Below are 22,143 nucleotides of genomic sequence, written 5' to 3' on the forward strand. Positions count from 1 at the left end.
TCGGTCTTTTCTCCTTGGAGAGGCGTAGGATGAGAGGAGACCTAATAGAGGTATATAAGATGTTGAGAGGCATAGATCGGGTGGACTCTCAGAGGCTTTTTCCCAGGGTGGAAATACTGTTACGAGAGGACACAGGTTTAAGGTGCTGGGGTGTAGGTACAGGGGAAATGTTAGGGGGAAGTTTTTCACACAGGTAGGGATATGTTCGGCACAACTTGTGGGGCCGAAGGGTCTGTTTTATGCTGTAGTTTTCTGTGTTTCTATGATGTGGAGGAGGACTGCAGGAAGAGGTGTGGGCAGTGGGAGCAGGAGAATTTCTGGGAACTGCAGAGCAGGATGGATAACAAAGGGTTTGGAGTTGGATAGTGAGAGTATTGAGGAGAATGTGAGTGGAACAGAAGGAGTGCACAAGGAGTGAGTGGAATGGAATTGTAGGAGAAGCATGTTTCATGCTACAACCCCAATGGAGGCGACCAATGAAAGAACAGAACTTTCAACACAACCTGATGGACAAAATTATGCTTTTAAAAACAAACAATCAAAACCAAAGTTAGCATAAATTAACAAGAAAATTGCTATCCCTCGAGACTATGAAATTAATTATAGTGTAAATTATACTTTAAAGACCGATTTAACAAAGGCCAGTCCCATGGATTTATGAAGTCTCCTTTCAACATATATGATATTACTCTCAGTCACAGAACCCCATAAAGCTTTGCTCTCTGCAGGCACAGTTTTAGTTCCAGTATTCTCCCAGGATTTGGTTACGGAGTTGCCTTCGGCAATAGCTTTAGCACCCCCTGAGATCCACAAAAAGACACACCTTTCAAGATGCTTTGCAGCTCTGCTGCCTGAATCAATCTTTTTGCTCTTCTTTTCCAGTTGCTTATGGCCTCTTTCTTTAGCTGTCTCCAATTCAGGCTCCTTTTCACATCCTGCCTGAACTGTTTCCCTTTTCCTAAAACCCTGAACACCTCAGGAGCTGTGCCTGCTCTGCTTAGTTGGGTTCCTGTTCTGAATCCCATCTCCTTGTGCTGAAATTTGACCTCTGAACTTTATGTATTCCTCCGAATTATCAACTGTTTCCCAGCAATCCGAGCCATAGTCTCATTTCTCAGAAATGATGTCTCAGCCAGGTATCCAGCCTTGCACTCCTCCTCCCCCTCTTACCAGAAAATTAAAGTTTGATTTTAGATTTGTTCAGGAATGTCCCAGAAATATAGGTTTTGAATACAGGTTAGGGCAAATAACAGCTTGCAAACTGTGGATGTCATCATAATGGGGTGAGGGCCTGAGGGGGAAAACAGTACAATGAATGGGTGAAGATTAGTATTGTGGGAACGCTTAAGTGGTGTGGATACCTGAGGTTGTTGTGCTGAACATTAGGAGTCAGTGAGTCTTTGTAAATTGTAATGTATGAGCATCCAAGGAGTGCGTGGAGTGGGATTGTAGGAGAGGGAGAGGGAGTAGGGCATGGAGTGCACTTTCCACACCTTCCCCTTCCAAGGGTTGAATTCATGTGGTTTTCACACATTTCAAAATGGTTCGGGTAATGACATCCAATGTGACTGTGACAAAGACAAACTATCCCTCCTTCTCCTCCCCATCCTGTCTGCAACTGTTGACGTCATTCTCCTCCAATACCTCTCCGCAGTCATCCAACAGGGTGGGATTGCTCTCACTACTTCCATTCTTATCTATCTAATCAGATTCAGAATATTACCTGCAATGACTTTCTGTTTCACGACTGCACCACTACCTCTGGTGGTCTCCAAGGAGCTCTCCTTTACCCCTCCTCGTTCTCAACCACATTCCTCCCCCGCCCACCACTCAGCGACATTATCCCAAGACACAGCTTTTGTTTTAATATGTACATTGACACCCACCTCTGACTCCCTTCCTCCTCTCCCCCCCCCCCGCCCGCCACCCTCAACTCTTCCATTGTTGCTAAATTATTAGACAGTTGGTCTGATATCCAGCACTGGAAGAGCAGAAGTTCTCTCAAATTAATTGTTTGTAAGACTGAAGCCATGGTTTTTATTCCCCACTCTATCCCTCTCCCCAGCAACTGACTTGGACTAAATCTGACGATTCATCATCTTGGGGCCATCGTTGACCCTCAGATGATTTTCTGAACACATTCAAATTGTCATTAAGCTCACTTACTTCCACCTCCATAACCTCACCTGACTTTGCCTCTGCCTCATCTTATCTACTGCTGAAACTCTTATTCTTGTCTTTGTTATCTCCAGATCTGCCTATTCCAATGCACTCCTCACTGGTAAACTTGAGGTCATCCAAGACTCTCCTCCCCATGACATACTAGGTTCACCTCTCACCCCGGTACTCACTGACATTGGCTCCCAATCAAGCAATGATATGATTTTAAAATTCCCATGCTTGTTTTCCACCAACCCCCCCCTCCTCCTCCCCTCCCCCTCTGTCCTCCTCCTCCTCCCCTCCCCCTCTGTCCTCCTCCTCCTCCCCTCCCCCTCTGTCCTCCTCCTCCTCCCCTCCCCCTCTGTCCTCCTCCTCCCCATCGCTAACCTACTCCTTGAGCCTTTTATATAAATATGCTGTAACTTGTGGCTAAGAGTCTTGGAATGTAGATAAATTATCCATTCTGATTGTGGATATTAGTCTTCAGAAACCTTAAACCGATACATAGCAATGTGTAATTGTAATTTTAACTGGTTTAAGAGGGTGGATGGAGGTAATGTTTACAATGTTTTGTATTGTGTTTGTCTCTATTTTTTGTAAACCTTATGTCTCAGAAACTAATGTTCACACTTCAACAAAGCTTAGTAGACTGATAGGCCATGGTTCAAAGAAGAACTTAGTCATTCTTGGAAAAGATGCAGGTACGGATCCAGGAATTTTTTAAAGGATCTATTAACATCGGGAGAAGGGCAAAATTAATTTTTAAATAATGTTTTGGATTGTTTTATTCAGAATGTTGATGATTCTTTTAATTTGGGGTTACCTCATCTGCTGAGATGGAATTTGTCACAGTTAAGAAAACATGAGCAGAGTTTTCACAGCAGGTCAATGGGGATGAATTGACTTGAAATCCCCTCAGTGAGAAGGAAGATATAGAGGGCAATTCTCCCAGCTCGCAGCGCTGCTCTAGCAATGCAATGGGTCGGGAGACATAAGTGGAGGCCGTTTAGTGGGCTTACCGCTGGGCGCCACAGCCACCACGCGCTCCGGCTCTATGATTTTTGGAGTAATCAGCTCCAAATCCACAAAAGAAAAGTTGTTGAGGCTGGCAGTCATCTGAAAATTTCAGAACTTTCAGAACGGATTTTTGTTTGGTAAGAGTGTGAAGGGGGTTTTAAAAGTGACAGAACGAAGGCAACTGGTCAGAATACTGATCAGCCATGATCCAATTGAAAAGGGAAACAGCCTCCAAGGGATGAATGGCCTATTCTAATGCTTGTTTTTAACTTAACAAAATCATACAGATTCAGATCAAAGTTTGATATCAGGAAAACACACGGTGATGGAATCCCTGCCTCTTCCAACTTGCTGACACAGTCATTCCTGATCTTTTCCAATTCTTCCTCTTCATTTATTTTCATCGATTTGAGATCATTATCGATTTTAGATCGAACAAAATAGAACTTCTTCCCTAGTCGTTTAATCTCTTTGGCAAGTTTTTCATCATTTTCTCTGAATCGACAGTGTGACATAATGATGAAGAAATTGTATCTTTCAAATTTCATTTCTCGGAGATATTTATCCGCTGGGAATTTTGTCGTTCCAATTCCCGGCAGGTCCCAGAAACGAACATTCGGTAGGTTGTGATGTTTGTATCCGATTGGTTCCATTGTAGTTTCTGTGGTTCCAGTTTCAGCTGCTCCCTCATCAGCGTTCTGAAGTCCCCTCAGTGCATTGATAAAGGTGGATTTCCCTGCACCGGAACCTCCTGTCACTGCGATGTTCAGCTCTGTATTATCCAGATCATCTAACTTCTTCTGTATCAGTGGATTAACCACCCGACCCTTTCCATAATTAGATTTGAGCCCTTCCAGACCAGAGTAGGAAGATTGAACCATCTCCTGACTGAAAGAAACCATTTTATAATATGTTTTGCAATGGATTAAAAGAAATTACAATTATGCAGCACATTGCACTAGATTTTACAGAGAGTGATTGACGGTAGTCATTCATTAAACTTATACATTTCTCAATGACTTTCTATGGATTTTTTGCATTGGAACATGAGGTGTTTAGAAATCCAAAGCAGAATTAAATCCTCTATTGGGGGTCTGGGACCTATATTACAGGGCCAGCAACTGCAGCTAAACTTTCACCATGCAGGGGGTGGGGTGAGGGGTGCTCACTTACCAAAATGGGTTCCCTACCCAATTCGAGACAGGGGCAGTGGGATCGGAAGTGGGCCATGTGAAGTGAGAGACTGATTTAGATATCCTCATAGCAACCGTCATCGAGGCTGCCGGTTGTCCAGAGGGAGAGATCTGTGGTTTGTGTCAAAGCCTCACACAGCACCAGAGGGAAGTGCGATGAGTCAGGGGAGACACTGGCCTGGTACCCAGTGTAGGTTAGGCCCTCGCTTCACCAATGCCAATCTGGCGGTTGCATGGGAGGGAGGAAATCACCAGCTGAAATTAAAGAGGCCTGGATTCAGATCGCTGCCACCATCAATGGAAGAAGTGAAATAAATAGAATCTGGATCCAGTGCCATTAAAAGGGTTCAATGAACCAATAGGTTCTGGCAGAGGGGGTGAAATGTTCAATACACCAGGCAGATGTCAAGCATGCAAGCTCCAGCAAACACAGGATGCATGCTACTCTTGAACATACAAACATATGAAATACAAATAGAAGTTGGCCATTCAGCCCCTTTAGGCTTCTCCATTATTCAATAAAATCATGGTTGATCTGTCTGTGTTTCCGATTCTACATTCCAACCGTCCCCAATAATCTTTGTATCCTTTCCTGATAACAATCCAACTAAAATCAAAATACTGCGGTTGCTGGAAATCTGAAATAAAAACAGAAAATGCTGGATAAACTCAGCAGGTCTGGCAGCATCTGTGGAAAGAGAAACACAGTTAATGTTTTGAGTCCATTGACCCTTCCAAAAAGCCTATCGAGCTCGGCCTTTAAAATATTCAGTGATCCTGCTTCCACCGCCTTCTGAGGCAGAGAGTTCCAAAGTCACATCTCTTGACATGTAACGGTAACCCCTAATTTTAAAAGAGTGACCCCTGGTTCTGGACTCAGTCACACAGAGGGCAGCACGGTGGTACAGTGGTTAGCACTGCTGCCTCACAGCATCAGGGACCCGGGTTCGATTCCCGGCTTGGGTCACTGTCTGTGCAGAGTCTGCACGTTCTCCCGGTGTCTGCGTGAGTTTCCTCCCACAGTCCATAAGACGCGTTGATTAGGTGCATTGGCCATGCCAAATTCTCCATCAGTGCACCCAAACAGGCACAAGAGTGTGGCGACTAGGGGATTTTCACAATAACTTCATTGCAGTATAAGCCTATTCTGACACTAACAAATTATCTTTCACAAGAAAAAATTATTTCAATGTCCACCTTGTTAATACTGTTCAGGATCTGTTCTTCAATTAAGTGACACCTTCATTCATCTGAGTCCCAGCAGAAACAAGCCCAGTTTGTTCAACTGTTCCTCATAAGACAACGCACTCATTCCAGGTATCAATCTGGGAAACCTTCATAAACCTCCTCCAACATATTGACATTGTGCCTTAAATAAGGAGGGCAAAGCTGCAGGTAGTATTTGAGATGTGATCTCACGAATGCCCTGTACAACTGAAGCATAACATCCTTACTTTTAAGTTCAATTTCTCTCATAATAAAAGGTGTGGAGATACCGGCGTTGGACTGGGGTGGGCACAGTAGGAAGTCTCACAACACCAGGTTAATGTCCAACAGGTTTATTTGGAATCAAGAGCTTTCGGAGTGCTGCTCCTTCATCAAGTGAGTGGAGGTAGGTTCACAAACATGGCATATCGAGGCAAAGACACAGTTGCAAGATAATTACAGATTGGAATATGAGTATTTATGGTAATCAAGTTTTTACAGGTACAAACAGTGTGCGTGGAGAGAGGGATAATCACAGGTTAAAGAGGTGTGAATTGTCACAAGCCAGGACAGTTAGTAGGATTTTGCAAACCCAGGCAGTATGGTGGGGGTTACATGTAGAGAGACATGAACCCAAGATCCTGGTTGAGGCTGTCCTCATGCATGCAGAACTTGGTTATCAGTTTCTGCTCAGCGATTCTGCATTGTCATGTGTCTTGAAGGCCGCCTTGGAGAACGCTTACCCAAAGATCGGAGGCTGAATGCCCTTGACTGAAGTGTTCCCTGACTGGAAGGGAACACTCCTGCCTCGCGATTGTTGCGTGGTGTCTGTTCATCCATTGCCGTAGCGTCTGCATGGTCTCGCCGATGTATTACGCCTCGGGACATCCTTTCCTGCAGCGTATGAGGTTGACAACATTGGTCGAGTCACATGAGGATGTACCGTGTACCTGGTGGGTGGTGTTCTCACGTTTGATGGTGATATCCATGTCGATGATCCGGCTTGTCTTGCAGAGGTTGCTGTGGCAGGGTTGTGTGGTGTCGTGGTCGCTGTTCTCCTGTAGGCTGGGTAGTTTGCTGCGCACAATGGTCTATTTGAGGTTGGGCGGTTGTTTGAAGGCAAGTAGTCAGGAGATGCATCAATGCCAACCTCATCAGCTGTGCTCACAAGATAGCCCCGAACATCACTCAAGCACAACGCAACGCCATCTGCACTGTCAAGACCAATCGCAACATGATCATCATACCAGCAAAGGAGGAGCCATCGTCATACTGAACAGAACGGACTACTGCAAAGGAGTGTACTGACAACTGAACAACCAGGAACACCACAGACACTTACCCGCAGATTTGACCAAAGAACACACCCGCCAACTCAACAGACTGACCAAGACCTTTGATCCAGACGTTCAGAGAACCCAACATGCTCTCATGCCATGTACTCCCTGCGTTGGAGATCTCCACTGCCTCCCGAAGATACACAAGGCCAACACACCCGGCCATCCCATCGTATCAGGCAATGGCACCCGATGAGAGAACCTCTCTGGCGACGTCGAGGGTATCCTGAAACCCATCATACAAGGAACCCCAGATTCTGTTGCGACACTATGAATTTCTTACAGAAACTCAGCACCCATGGAGCAGTTGAACCAGGAACAATCCTCGTCACAATGGATGTCTCAGCACTCTACACCAGCATCCCCCACAACGACAGCATTGCTGCAACAGCCTCAGTATTCAACACCGACAACTGCCACACGCAATTTTACAACTCATCCGCTTCATCCTGGACCACAACGTCTTCACCTTCTACAATCAGTTCTTCATCCAGACACACAGAATAGCCATGGGGACCAAGTTCACACTTCAATACGCCAACATCTTCATGCACAAGTTCGAGCAAGACCTCTTCACCACGCAGGTCCTTCAACCGATGCCATACAGCAGATACATCAATGGCATTTTCTTCCATTGGACACATGGCGAAGAATCACTGAAATGACTACATAATGACATCAACAAGTTCCATCCTACCATCAGACTCACCATGAACTACTCTCCAGAATTGATTGCATTCTTCGACACACGCATTTCCATCAAGGACAGTCACCTCAGCATTTCACTCTCCCACAAGCCCGTGGATAACTGCACGATGCTCCACTTCCCCAGCTTCCACCCTAAATACGTTAAAAAGCCATCCCCTACGGACAAGCCCTCCATTTACACAGAATCTGCTTAGATTAGGAGGAATGCAACAGACACCTACAGACACCCTTGTAAGAACAGGATATGGAACTCAACTCATCGATTGACAGTTCCGATGCACCACAGCGAAAAGCCACACCAACCTCCTCAGAAGACAAACACAGGACATGGCCAATGTTCATCGTACAGTACTTACCCGGTGGGGGGAGACTATAACATCTTCTTTGGAGCCTGCAACATGTCATCAATGATGAGGAACATCTCGCCAAGGCTATCCCCACACCCCCACTACGCGCCTTCAAATAACCGCCTAACCTCAAACAGATCATTGTTCACAGCAAACTACTCAACCTTCAGGAGAACAGTGACCATGACACCACACAACCCTGCAACAGCAAACTCTGCAAGACGTGCCGGATCACCAACATGGATCCAACCATTACACGTTGTGTACACGTTAACCACCACCCACTCGGTACACAGTACATACTCATGTGCCTCGGCCAACATTGCCTACCTCATATGCTGCATGAAAGGGTGTTCCAAAGCATGGTACATCAGCGAGACCAATAGATGAACGGACACCATGCCACAATCACCAGGCAGGAGTGTTCCCTTCTGCAGTAAAGGGCATTCAGCCTCCGATCTTCGTGTAATCGTACTCCAAGGCGGCCTTCAAGACACACAACAACGCATTCCAACCATTCTTCACATTCCAATCTGTAATTGCTTGGCAATTGTGTCTTTGCCTCTGTATGTCATGTTTTTGAACCTACCTCCACTCACTTGATGAAGGAGTAGTGCTCCGAAAGCTCGTGATTCCAAATAACCCTGTTCTCTATAACCTGGTGTTGTGAGACTTCTTACTGTGCCCACCTCAGTCCAATGCCGGCATCTCCACATCCTGTTAGCTCGCCAATCTTCTAATGTGTTACCCTCTACACCATGAGCTTTTATTTTCCACAATAAACATTAATGTGGAACTTAATCAAACATCTTCTGGAAATCCATGTGCGATGTGTCAACAGGCTCCCCTTCATCCACAGCACGTTTTACTTCTAGGTGCCCAGTTATAACCCCTTTAATAATCATTGTAACACCTTTCCCGTGTAGATGCCAAACTAACTGACCTCCAGTTTTCTGCCTTCCTCCCCTCTTGAATAGAGAGGTTATATTTGCTACTTTCCAGACTGATGGAATCTTTCCAGAATCTAGTCAATTGTGGAAAATTAACACCAATGCATCTCATATCTCATTAGCCACCTCCCTTAAGACCCTAGGATGAAGTCCATCAGGATCCCAATACTTGACAACCTGCAGCTCCATCAGTTTGTGCAGTAATGGTTCCCCAGTGATTGTAATTTCATCAAGTTCCCTTCTCCCTTCCACCTCATGATTTACAGCTATTACTGGAATGTCTCTTGTATCCTCTATAGTGGAGACAAAAGCAAAATATCTGTTCATTTCCTCCACTATTTCCTTATTATCCAATATGAACTCCCTATTTTCACTCTCTGGAGGATCAATGCTAACTTTACTTCCTCTTTTCCTGTTTAAATACCTGTAGAAACTCTTGCTTTTCACTTTTACATTTCCAGCGAGCTTCTTTTCATTCTCCAATTCCTTTCTCCTGATTAACCTTTTAGTCATTCTCTGCCATTCTTTATATTCTGATCATTTTTCATTACAGTGTGGGAATATACTTATTCTGAATATCCTGAAATGTCCTTTAACTGTCTGCTACTGCTTCTCTATTGATTACCCCCTAGCTGAGTATCGCAGTTAACTTCAGCTAGCTCAACTTTCATGCCTATACATTTGACCCTATTTAAGTTTAAAATACTAGTCTTAGACCCACTCTTCTCCCTTTCAAACTAGATGCAAAATTCAATCATATTGTAGTTGTTACTATCAGAGGTGCCTTTACTCTGAGATCATAAATAAAGTAGTCTGGTACAATTGGAAAAAACCAGGCTCAAAACTTACGGTGAGATTGTGGAGATGTTGCAGAGCCATTTCTTTCCTGGGTCATTGCCAAGGGTTTCATAATCCATCAATGTAACCAGCAAGAAAGGGAATCAATCACACAATTTGTAGTTACTTTGAAGAAATTAGCTGAATTCTGTGAATTTGGAGATGTCTTGAACAATATCATTAGAGACAGACTATTGTGTGGATTAAGAAGCAAAGCTATCTAGAAAAGGCTGTAAAAAGAAAGCAACTTAAATCTAAAGAAGGCTTTAGAAATCATGATCTCTTTGGAACTAGAAGCTAATTAAGCTCAAACATTGAAGTCCATAAGGTATCAGCTGAAACCTGAACACAGACACAGTTTTGAAATTACTATCGATGTGCAAAAACTGGGCACACAGCAGCAGATTGCTGGAGTAAAGGTGCAAAAAGCTGGCATTGTGGTTAAAAGGGGAACATTGAACATACGTGTTGGAGAAAGAAACAAGTTTCCAACAACAATTATAAGAAGCATGATCCAAATGAATCAAGTGGAAAACCAAATAGAGGGGAGAGTAGCCATGTGATATGAAAAGGGAGTGAAAAAGGGCCAGAGTCACACTCAGATGATGAGCAGTTGTTGAAAATATTGTCAATTAATGGAGCACCCTGCCGTTAGTGGGTCATTACCTTACTGAACGGTCAACCAGTAAAAATGGAGGCGGTCACCAGAGCCGCTGTTTTATTGGTATTGAGAACTGTTTACCAAAAGAAACTGTCACATGTTGCCTTGAAACCCTCAAAGATAATACTCAAAACCTATACTGGGACAGTGGTCCGTTGTGGGGTTGGAAATGTTCAGCTGAATGGACAAATCACAGACCTGTTCCTGCACATCATTAAGGGTAACCATCCAGCCCTAATGGGGAGAGCCTGGCTGGAGAGAATCAGGTTAAACTGGGCCAAGGTGAATCTCATGTCGGAGTCCGAAGCAAACCCAACCAAAAGCCTGAAGTAGCAGAAAGTAGCAGCCGTGGCCAAGGCTCAGGTTAGCAGTGCTGGGACAAGACAACAAAGGCAGAGTATACAGTAACAAATATGGTTCAGGATCCAGACACAAAGGAATGAAGACTTTATGGGAGATGCATATGAATGCTTGAACAAAAAATGAAGGTCAAAAATATACTGAAAAATGTGGTGCGGATGACCGGAATGCGTTAACGTGCTCACTTTGTAAATTCATAACCACAGAGCAACAAGAAATCGAGGCGCACCTCGAACCTCCTTACCATAAGGAAATCCTCAAGTTCATTGGAAAGAATATTCCATTTGCAAAAGGAGCTGCTGACTTCCTTCATGCATTAAAAGTCAACAAGGATAAAAAGAAATGCTGATCATAAAACATGGCAACAACAGGAGAAAAAGGAGCCAGCACAGAAATTCATGAAGAATGTTTGGATGGGATTTGATCCACATGACTGAATGAAAAGAGTTGGAGTTGTTCAGAGTGCAGTCTGCAACACCAATATTCTTCCAATATTTCACTCTGTACAGCAGCATCTGAAGCCAAGTGAATATACCAACAGCAAGAAGAATTACCATAACCTGACATTGCATAACAAACCAATCCTAAAAGGCTAAATTTGAATTCTTAAAGGGTGAGAATCCTTTTGGAAATTCTCAGGAGCAATGGCTTCAATGAGGAAGTTTAGAAGGTGCGTTCCAGCAACAAGACCTGAAACACGAGGGTGAATGCAGCAACAACACAATCCTGAGGGCAGCGTCTGACAGAGACGCGCTACAATCTAAAGAAGGCACCACAGAGGCTGTGCCACAAGATTCAGGAAAAAGGAGATTGTAGTATACAGCCTGCAGGGGCAGCAGTTAGCAACTGAAAAACAGTCCAACAGCCTGGGGCAACAGCTAAAGGAGGACCATCTTCTGGTAACAGTGACTGCACCCATGTTTTTTTTTTATACTTTTCCAATTCAATCAAATCAAATCCAATTCAGAGTCTCAACAAGTTGAGACATTTCAGATCCAGGCTGACAAGACAGGACTTGCAGATAGTGAGGAGCATTGTCAGAGGCTACAGAAGGATATAGATAGGCTGGAAATTTGGGCAAAGAAATGGCAGATGGAGTTCAATCCTGATAAATGCGAAGTGATGCATTTTGGTGGGAATAATGTAGGGAGGAGCTACACGATAAATGGAAGAACCATAAAGGGTGTAGAGACGCAGAGGGACCTGGGTGTGCAAGTCCACAGATCTTTGAAGGTGACGTCACAGGTGGAGAAGGTGGTGAGGAAGGCATATGGCATGCTTGCCTTTATAGGACGGGGCATAGAGTATAAAAGTTGGGGTCTGATGTTGCAGATGTATAGAACGTTGGTTCGGCCGCATTTGGAATACTGCGTCCAGTTCTGGTCGCCACATTACCAGAAGGACCGTGGAGGCTTTGGAGCGAGTACAGAGGAGGTTTACCAGGATGTTGCCTGGTATGGAGGGGCTTGGTTATGAGGAGAGATTGGGGAAACTGGGGTTGTTCTCCTTGGAAAGACGGAGGATGAGGGGAGACTTAATAGAGGTGTATAAAATTATGAAAGGCATAGATAGGGTGAACGGTGGGAAGCTTTTCCCCAGGTCGGTGGTGACGTTCACGAGGGGTCATAGGTTCAAGGTGAAGGAGGGGAGGTTTAACACAGATATCAGAAGGACATATTTTACACAGAGGGTCGTGGGGGCCTGGAATGTGTTGCCGGGCAAGGTGGTGGAGGCGGACACACTGGGAACGTTTAAGACTTATCTAGACAGCTATATGAACGGAGTGGGAATGGAGGGATACAAAAGAGTGGTCTAGTTTGGACCAGGGAGCGGCGCGGGCTAATTGTTCTTTGTTTCTCGTTTCAAGGCTTCATTCTATGATCATCTTGCTGGTGCCAGTACAGAGCGAGACTGCGGATAGTTGGGAACCTGTCTCGGGGGCAGGGAATTCAGATGGTGTTCGTAAAGCAGAAGTGGAAATGAATAGGGTTGGGAAGCATTTTCTGATCAGGGCCAGTGTGATCTCCTGGACTCGTTTCGATCGCCTCAGGGGGTCGGAGAGGAATTTCCCTGATTTTTTTTCCCCATATTGGCCCTGGGGTTTTCACTCTGGGTTTTCGCCTCTCCCTGGAGATCACATGGTCTGGAATGGGGGGGTGGGGGTGAGTTAATAGGTTGTGATGAACAAAGCATCGTAGCCGTGAGGGACAGCTCGGTGGATAGGATATTAGGATGTAGATAGGCTGGAAAATTGGGCGGGGATCCTGGATTCAGGATTCAATCCTGGACCGGGGAGCGGCGCGGGCTTGGAGGGCCGAAGGGCCTGTTCCTGTGCTGTATTGTTCTTTGACGGGAGACCAAAACCACCCTGTCCTGGGCCTGATCTACATGAGTCAAACTGATTGGAGAAGGGGGAGGATCCTCCTCCAAGACTTGAGCTCATTTGCATCTTAGCCAAAAGGCCGAGATGCCGCTTTAAAAAATTGCTTCATATGAAACATATGAAGCCTCAGGGCAACCCAATGAACTCAACCAAGTGCAGGCGATCCATACTACACTTGATCTTAGCCAAAAGGCCGAGAAGCAACTGATAAGAACAGATACCACACCTGATCTCAACCAATGTTTGTTTTTTTTTTATCTCAACCAATTTTGCCTACAGCAACCAATCAGCATCACCACTCTGCTGCCCTCACCTTCACAATGGAGGGTGTCTTCCAGACGTCCACCTTCTAGTAGCAGGGACTCCGCCTATGCAAATCCTACCTGCAACAGCCAATCAGCATCACTGCTCTGCAGCCCCCACCTGCTGCCAATCATATGATGCAAATGCTGGACATTACCTTTCCTGATTGGACGTGTTTAAACTCCTAACATTTAGCTGGTGCTCTCTGAGATCCTTGTGATCTGTAAATAGAGGGTAAACATTTCCTGTTCTTCCAGACATTAACCACTGCACCTCACCTACCACCCAAGTTACTTCTCAGCCTGTGAATAATGCAGTCCCTCCGCAGTCTGACAGTGCCCTCCTGAGCGGACATCTCTCAACTGATATCAGTAAGATGCAGACATAATGATGGGCTTGATGAAATGAGGGTTGGCTGAAGCCCAATCTGATGGCCCTGGTTCTTGAGGCTCCTCCTCCTCTGCTGAAGGGCTGAAGAAGAGTAGACTGGGCCTGTACTCATTGGAATTTAGAAGGTTGAGGGGAGGTCTGACAGAGACATATAAGATAATGAAGGCGCTAGACAGGGTAGAAGCAGCGAGGTTATTTCCACTTACAATGGAAATAAGAACTAGGGGGCAGAGATTTTTAACCATTAAGGGAATTAAGGGTTATGGGGAGCGGGCAGGTAAGTGGAACTGAACCCACTATCAGATCAGCCATGATCTTATTGAGTGGCGGAGCAGGCTTGAGGGGCTAGATGGCCTACTCCTGCTCCTATTTCTTATGTTCTTATGTTAATGGAGGCACATGAGCTAGAGAATTGTTTAGGACACTCTCATTACAAGTGCTGACACTGAGCAATGGCAATGTACTGCAATGACAGGTTGTGCTGGAACTGAAGGAACTGAAGAGACACAATATGAAAAGTTTTTTGACAAACCTGGAGCTGGCTCCTCCCATCCTGCTTCTCGCTGTTTCCCCGTGTGAGTGCCCAGTGATTCCAGAGCTTCACCTCAGAAAGGGCACGAGGACAGAGGCTTGTGGCTCCTTCCCAATGTCACTTCTTTGTCTTTGGCTGAGTTGGGTTTTCTCCTTTGAGAGGAAAGTAGAGAGTGTGAGTGGCAGTACTTTATTTACCATCAGATAAAGGACAAGACTGGTGTGAGGGATCATCCTTAATCAGGCTGTGAACAGGAGTAAGAAGCTGGAAAATCCCTAATGGAGCTTTTTCCATCTTCACGAAGTCAGGCTGAGGGAAGGAATGGGATGTGAAACATTTTGTACTTCCCCCTCAATATTTCAGGGAGGCAGCACCTGATGTGGATCACAGAGAGGGCAAGCTGAGTGAAAATGGAAAATCTGGGTTTGTGTGTGATTCAGTTCAAATCATAGCTCAACTATCATAACTAGCTCCCATCACGAGGAAACTAAAATTCTTGAAGCATTTAAGTTCTTGGCTGATGGATACCCTTATTCCCAGGGCCACATCCACAGAGACTGGGCCACAACTGTTGTGTGACACCTTCCCTCACAGACCAAAAACATCATAATTCAGTGAGAAATCCCAGCGAGGTCACACTGCTGGGCAGGCGTGTAGTGACAGACATGTGTAGACCTCATGGAACTTTGTATCACTGAGATTGAGCCCATGTGATCAGCTGCACCTGTCACTTCTCATCCTTCTTCTCACCCATTAGGTTAAACATCCCTCTCTAGCCCAGAATGCACATTGTTGCCCAGTTTTCCTTCTATAGGAAGCCTTCTTGTGCTCAGCCTGTCAATGAGAAACACCTCCTGCTGTTCCCACCAAACTGCTGACAACCCAACTTTCCATTCTGGTTCCTATGTTAGTTGACATTATTAATGTTTCTATCTCTTCTCTCCCTGTTATCGAGCTGGGTGTGGCTGATTGTACATGTTTCCACACTTAATCTAATGGTAGCCACAGAGTCATATGCAATGGCTTCTCTTCCTGCTCCTAGACCATTACATCTGCTGTTCCTCAAGAATCAATCCTCAACCCCTTCTCGTTCTCACCAACATACTGCCCCTCAGTTACATCATCAAAATCACAGTGTTAGTTTCACACTGACAATATCAACCTCACCATCACCTCTCAGATCCAATGCCATTTTAAACGATCAAACTATTTATCTGACACCCAGTCCTGGCTGAGCAGAAATCTCCTCCAATTAAATATGGAGAAGACTGAAACCATTGACTTCAGTCTCCACTTCAAACTCTGTTCCTGAATGAATGACTCCATCACTCTCCATAACGACTGGCTGAGACCAAACAAGACTATTCACAATGGGTGGGATCATAGAATCCTGCAGAGCAGAAGGAGGCCATTCAGCCCATTTGAGTCTGCACTGACCACAATCCCACCCAGGCCCTATCCTCATAACAACATTTACCCTAGCTAGTCCCCCTGACACTAAGGGGCAATTTATCATGGCCAATCCACCTAACCTGTACATCTTTGGACTGTGGGAGGAAACCAGAGCATCCAGAGAAAACCCATACCTATACGGAGAGAATGTAAAAACTCCACACTGTCACTGAAGGCCGGAATTGAACCTGTATCCCTGGTGCTGTGTGACAGCAGTGTGCCACCATGCCACTCTTAACCATCTGGAAGGAAAAGAGCAGCAGACATGTGGGAATACCGCCACCTCAAAGTTCCCCTCCAAACCACTCACCAGACTGATTTGAGAATATATCACTGTTCCTTCACTGTCGTTGGGTCAAAATCCTGGAACTGTCTCCCTAACAGCACTGTGGGTGTACCTACATCACAGGGACTGCAGCAGTTCAAGAAGGCAGCTCACCACCTCCTACTCAAGGCATTTAGGGAGAGGCAATCAATGCTAGCCTAGCCAGTGACATCACATCCCTTGATTAAAAAAAATTGTTATTGCAACCACACTTCCAATATAACTACCACAGGGAAAATTCTAGAACTAATTAGTTTCATTCACAGGGAGATTATTCTGACGATGTTGATTGAACCTCATTAAGAGATTTTCTGTGTGGCACCTGATGTTTCTTACAGATTCACTTTTCCACTTGGACATTATTAAAGTATTGTTTGATTAGCTGTGACTGGTACAATGTGTTCTGAGCTGGATTGACAAGATTTTCAAACAAACAGCCCGAGCTTTCAGGTTCAGATCACAGAACCAGTTCAGTACAGAATTGGTGATTTTGATTGGCAGCTGGATGTGAGAGCGGGGAGAAGGAGCAGATCAGTGATTGGCTGTGATCATTTTAACAGACAGGGTAAATGAGCAGGAGTTTGCATTGGGCTTCCTTTACTTCACCCATCAGTGTACAGCAGTGATGGGCAACCTAGGTTCGTGAGTGGGCCATGTGAGTGGCCCCTCCTTCATCTCAGTGGGCCACAAGATTGAAATCAGGCTTGTTCACTAACCATCACCCCATAAATAAAATCAAATACATTTAATATACAGCAAATATTTCATAATGAACAATAGAAAATGCTTAATCATTTGTTTACTAATAGAACTATCAACTTCAAATGGTAAAAACAAAAGTAATATTGACACTTTGGACACAGAGGGAGAGCACGGCTCTCACAGTCAGTGCTGCGAGCATTCAGCACGCACCTCACTTCACTTGCCCTTGTTTTATACATACATTAGTTCAGTCATAATGGTAGGAAGAAAGCTACGCAGATAGAAATCAGCGGAATGTGGCAACCCTGCACATGGGCAGCAGGCAATAATTGTTTTTGAAATGTTTTACTCAATTCTTAATGTTGTAAAGCCAATGCTCAACAGACCAGGCAAATTCAAATCCATTCCTTGCTTGCTCCAAAAACCAAATTCAAATTCCAATTGAATCCAATTCATGGAACCCACAAGAGAGACAAACAAGATCCAAGCTGACAAGATAAGGCATTGTACCTCATGCTGGACTTGATCCGACGCTTGATCTTAGCCAAAAGGCCAGGAAGCGGCAGTCAAAGAAATGTCTGGTGGGCCACACTCAGAACCCAGGTAGGTCGCGTATGGCCCCAGGTTGCCCACCACTGCTTTACAGTCTGCAAGCAGCAGAGCCTGGATGTTACTCACTGACTGTATGACTGGGTTCAGGCAGAAAATAAAACTGACTATTTCCAAGGATTAACATAATGATAGAAAAAACTGAAAGAAAGAGAGACATTTCCTTTTTAGAATAAGCACCCTTTTGGATTGCAAAGTATATAAATGTTACCAATCCAGGTATTGGCGACAATGCGCAATGATCAGGAGCACATGACCCTACCTCTACAATGGGATACGTGGCTATTGATCATATCAATCCACCCCCACCCCCCAGAATCTCAGCAAGTGTTCCGGTCACCCGAAGAGTTTGAAATCGTTATGAAAGTGTTTTTTTTCCCAGATTAACTCTTGCTTTCGGGGTTTTAGTTTAGTGCGGGAGGGTCATTTGCACTGGCTGTCTCGTGATTAGAATCCTGCAGCCCTCCATATTGTATCTAACAAGACATTTCAGTAGCGACCACTTCCTGGTTTGACTATTTCACACACACAGTCGAAGAATCCGCTCCGTGAACTGCTTACTTTTCAGAAGGAATGTGTTGAGAACCTGCAGAGGGAAAGGAGATAGAGAGAGCGTGAGAAATCCCTCCTGACCACTTTTAAATTATTTTGAATTGTATTTTTAAACTTGTTGAATTTGATTCAACCTCGTCACTTAGATAACTTCACTAAGTTTGATTTCTTGCTCCTTACCCGCACTGTTTCCCTGGAGGAAGGAGAGTGAAACTCAGTGAAATTCTCACAGTTAATTTCTGACTGCTCCCATTGCTTCCGTGTCTCTTTTACATTTGGAGTGAGGACTGTCGTGACATTGAACAAAGCTTTTAATAGTCATGTCTGATTGCTGTACGATATCCAATGAGATCGGGAGCTCACTTGTTGCCGGGATGGGGAGGGAGGGGGGTGGGGAGGTGGCTGCTTTTAAAATCCTGACTCAGGATAAAAGAGATTTCCGACTCCGGCTCAATGGTTGGAAACAAATCGTGGATGACGTGAGCACCTGATTTTTGAGATATACATTCCGATCATAAATTACTTTCAAATAAGTGGCACTTTTCAACGAAGGATTTGGATTTTAAAATGTCCTTTCCACAATGTTAACTGTGGTTCAGCATGTAGCACATTCCCCTCTGAATCACAGAGTTCCCGAGGTTGAATGCTCACTCCAGGGCTTGAGCGCAACACTCAGGGTCCACCCTCCAGTGCAGTACTGAGGGAGTGTTGCATTGTCAGGGGTGACTTATATCGGATGAGACAATAAACGCATCTTCCTGTTTGAGTGGATGTCAAAGATCCCATGGGACTGTGCTGAAGAAGAGCTGAGAAGTCCCCCACCCCGCCCATGTCCTGGGCAATATTTATCCCTCAATCAACAGAAAAACTAGCCATTAATATCATAGTTCTTGGTGGGGGGAGGTGGTTGTGAGCCAGTCAGCTGCCTTGTTCAAGTATATCATTGGCTGGAAAACACTTTGAGTCATTGTGGGTCCTGAAGGGTGCTATATAAATGTAAAACTCTTTTCTGCTTAATGTCCATCTAACTAAAATTACATCACATTTTACACTGCAAAAATAGATCATTTAACTGGTGTTAATGCTCCACACCAACCATCTTCCACCTTGTCTCAGCCAACTCTATCACCATTTACTTTCTCCCAATTATGGAGAAAAAGATGGAATCCTACCAGGAAATATTGGACTTTAAATAAGACCTGAGTATTTTTTTTAAGTGGATACACAAACCCAAAGATGACTGACAATGTACAGTCAAACTCTGGCTGTATTGCTGCAGAGTAATTCTCTTATAGGCAATCAAACCCCATTCTGTTACTGGACAAGATATGTCTAAATCACCCAGACACACTAATTGCCATCTCCGGTAGAGACAAAGGGACATAATGGCCATCTCATCAAGAGATTTCCTGTGTAATGCCCAGATGTTTTTTTTGTGGATTCGCTTTCCCACTTGGAATACACAAAGATTGGGTTCAAGACCATTGAAAGCTGCCCCAGGTTCTCTGTGTGCACTATGTGAAGAAGTGCTGGATGTTTTGAGGGAAAAGAGCCAGTAAGCAGACACACAATGCCCCAGCAAATAGCCATTTTGCAGATCTCTCTTTCTCTCTCCTGCCCACCACAGCATAAAGCACCCACAAAAATTAAAAAGTCACCCCATCCCATCAGCTCTGGCAGCCCTCTCACTCCACCCACCCGAACAGGCACACGTGGGTGACGAAAGTGTAAAGGCAGGGGAGGACAACAAACCACCCTTCAACCAACAACCTACCCACAAACATCCCTATCAGGAAACCCCAGGACTATATTTTCCCACCGCTTGACCTCTTGCCCCGTCCCCAATAGCCCACCTACTCAGTAGCTCAACCACGAACAGAACCTTCCCCTGAGAATGTGTATAAGGTAGATCGAGAAGAGGAAGGAGTTAAAATTGGAATGCATAACTAGGAATCAGTTGAGGGATAAACTGGTTATGGAAAGGGCCTGAGGCGAGGGCGACAAGGCTCACGGAAACTAATGATCACGTTAAAGAAACTGCTAATAGGTAATTGTGGTTCTGGCTTCGGAGGGATTGGCCTTTTGTTCTTGAAAGTAATCTAATCAGAAACTTTAATAGTCATGTCCTTACGTGGCTATGGCCTTTTGTTCTTGAAAGTAATCTAATCAAAATGTAACAATACAGCTATGCCCTTATTGGCTAACAGAAGTATGTGGATGTATGTCCGTCGTGTATAACTGAAACTGTTTTGTAAGCCAGACAGTGACTCGCGAACCCATGTCCGATCTGCATGGTCTCGCGATCTCTCCTCCGATGCAATAAAGAAGGTTTGCGGAGAAACCTGTGTCTCATCAGTTTTTGATCCGACTTTCGAATTCCACACCACCCCCCCTACATCCCCCCCCCCCCCCCCCCCGCCCCCAAAAAAAACAGAATTTGTCTCAGCAACAGACACAAAACCTTCCCAGCCAGGAAACCCCCAAAAACAATTCTCCAGCACACACACCACTTGGACATCCATTCCAGTGCCCGGAAACACGTAAACCCCCAACCTAGCAGCCCCCTCCTCCTAACAAACATAGCCTCAACAACCACCTCCCCCCAACCATCTAAAATGCAACAGAAGCAGACCACCACCCTGTTTTCCTTTGTTCTTTCTCTCCCCACCTACTCCTCTTCTGGACATGGGGGTACCCCCCATTCACCATCCCACACAAGAAAAAACAAACATGAATAATAATATATAATTTGTAAGAAGGAAAAGGCCCAGGATGCAAAAAGACAACAAGCCACAAGACAAGGGCAAGGCATCACAGAAAAGTGGCAGGGCCTGAAGAAAAGGGGACATGTCCTCTTTGTCTGACCCCAAAAATCTCTCTCTGACGATTGGAATTCAGCCCAGTCCATCCAAGACCACGGCAGAAAAGAGAACTGGGAATCTTCAGTGTCAAACTACAGAACACAGCAATCGCAAAACCAACTATTCACTTGGTGAAGTCAACTCTACTGGAATCTTGAGTCATAATGGCTGCAGTCCTTCATCATCTCCTACTCATGGGTCAAAAGCTGTTCTGTATACCTTTCTTTTTTTAACTTACTTTGAACTGGGTTCTCCTTCCCACTCTGAATGTATATGCATATATTTTAGCATTTTCTTGCCTTTTGTAATTAATAAACTCAATCTTTACCACAAGAAAACCTGGTTAAATTTGCTCCTTTTAAAACATAGCTATTAGGTCTGGGAAAAGATATCCATGAAAAGGGATCCTTTTCAGATGAAGTGTTGTAACCAACAAAAGGGGGTGAGTCAGGTAAAGACAAGGGGGAAGTTCATCCCTCCTCACTGGGTTTGTAACAATTTGGGGGTATCCCAGCTGAATGATAACAAATTGAAGGGTCTCTTCAGGATCAAGAACTTTGGGGACCTTCATCTGGTGGGTGGTTGTAGCACCCTCTACTTTCATTCACACCTACTTACCTAACTTCCTTGAAACACATCATTACTTTCTCTCTGAATCTCTCTGTCACAGGGAGTTCCATGTTCTCTGTTCTCAGCTCTCACCTTTCTGGAATGTAACACCATTGAATCCCATATGGAAATCACAATAGTTTTTCCAGTGAATTCTCACCAAGAACAGGTGACAGAAACTCTAATTGTTTACTTTCAAATTTCACCTCTTACAGTGGGTGAAGTGTGGATCTTTGGAGCTGAGGCTGCAAGTCTGGTTTGTAAAAAGTTTATTCTGGAGATTGCATTGTGAGTAATTAAACTCTAGCTGGGGTTCTCTGGATGTTCATGCCCCGCTACCACTGCCAGCAAGAACGGAGAATTTGGTGCTCAGCCAAATCTCCATTCACAGCAGCAGAACTGGAGAATCCTAGCTGTGGGTGAGGTCGGAGAATCCTGGTCTCCATGTCTGCAGCAACAGCATGAACTGAAGCTCATCCAAATCTCCACTGCCCATGACATAATTCACACCAAAATCCTGGTCACCCATTGGACCTCTCCCAGGATACATGTATCATCAAGGCAGTTTGCTGGAAATATGAGGAGAACCCTATTTCAGGATGTTGACAGTTGTGAAATGAGTTTGGAGGACTCCATGATTAAACAATCA

General features: G+C 44.8%; 1 protein-coding gene across 2 annotated transcripts; it reads right to left on the bottom strand.

Annotated features, from left to right (window-relative positions):
- Positions 1-2,556: 2,556 nt before the first annotated feature.
- Positions 2,557-21,597, bottom strand: LOC144492335 (T-cell-specific guanine nucleotide triphosphate-binding protein 2-like). 2 transcript variants are annotated; one of them, XM_078210329.1, is made up of 2 exons: positions 21,504-21,597; positions 2,557-4,065 (listed from the first exon to the last, which is right to left on the bottom strand). In XM_078210329.1, exons 1-2 carry the CDS (start codon positions 21,563-21,565, stop codon positions 3,375-3,377), a joined length of 753 nt encoding a protein of 250 aa, XP_078066455.1. In that variant the 5' UTR covers positions 21,566-21,597; the 3' UTR covers positions 2,557-3,374. The 2 variants fall into 2 exon arrangements, with proteins under 2 accessions (XP_078066455.1, XP_078066456.1); XM_078210330.1 differs by lacking the exon at positions 21,504-21,597 and adding an exon at positions 11,021-11,045.
- Positions 21,598-22,143: the final 546 nt, after the last annotated feature.

The sequence above is a fragment of the Mustelus asterias genome, chromosome 4 (genome assembly GCF_964213995.1).
Source record: "Mustelus asterias chromosome 4, sMusAst1.hap1.1, whole genome shotgun sequence".
In the NCBI taxonomy this organism is placed as follows: Eukaryota; Metazoa; Chordata; class Chondrichthyes; order Carcharhiniformes; family Triakidae; genus Mustelus; species Mustelus asterias.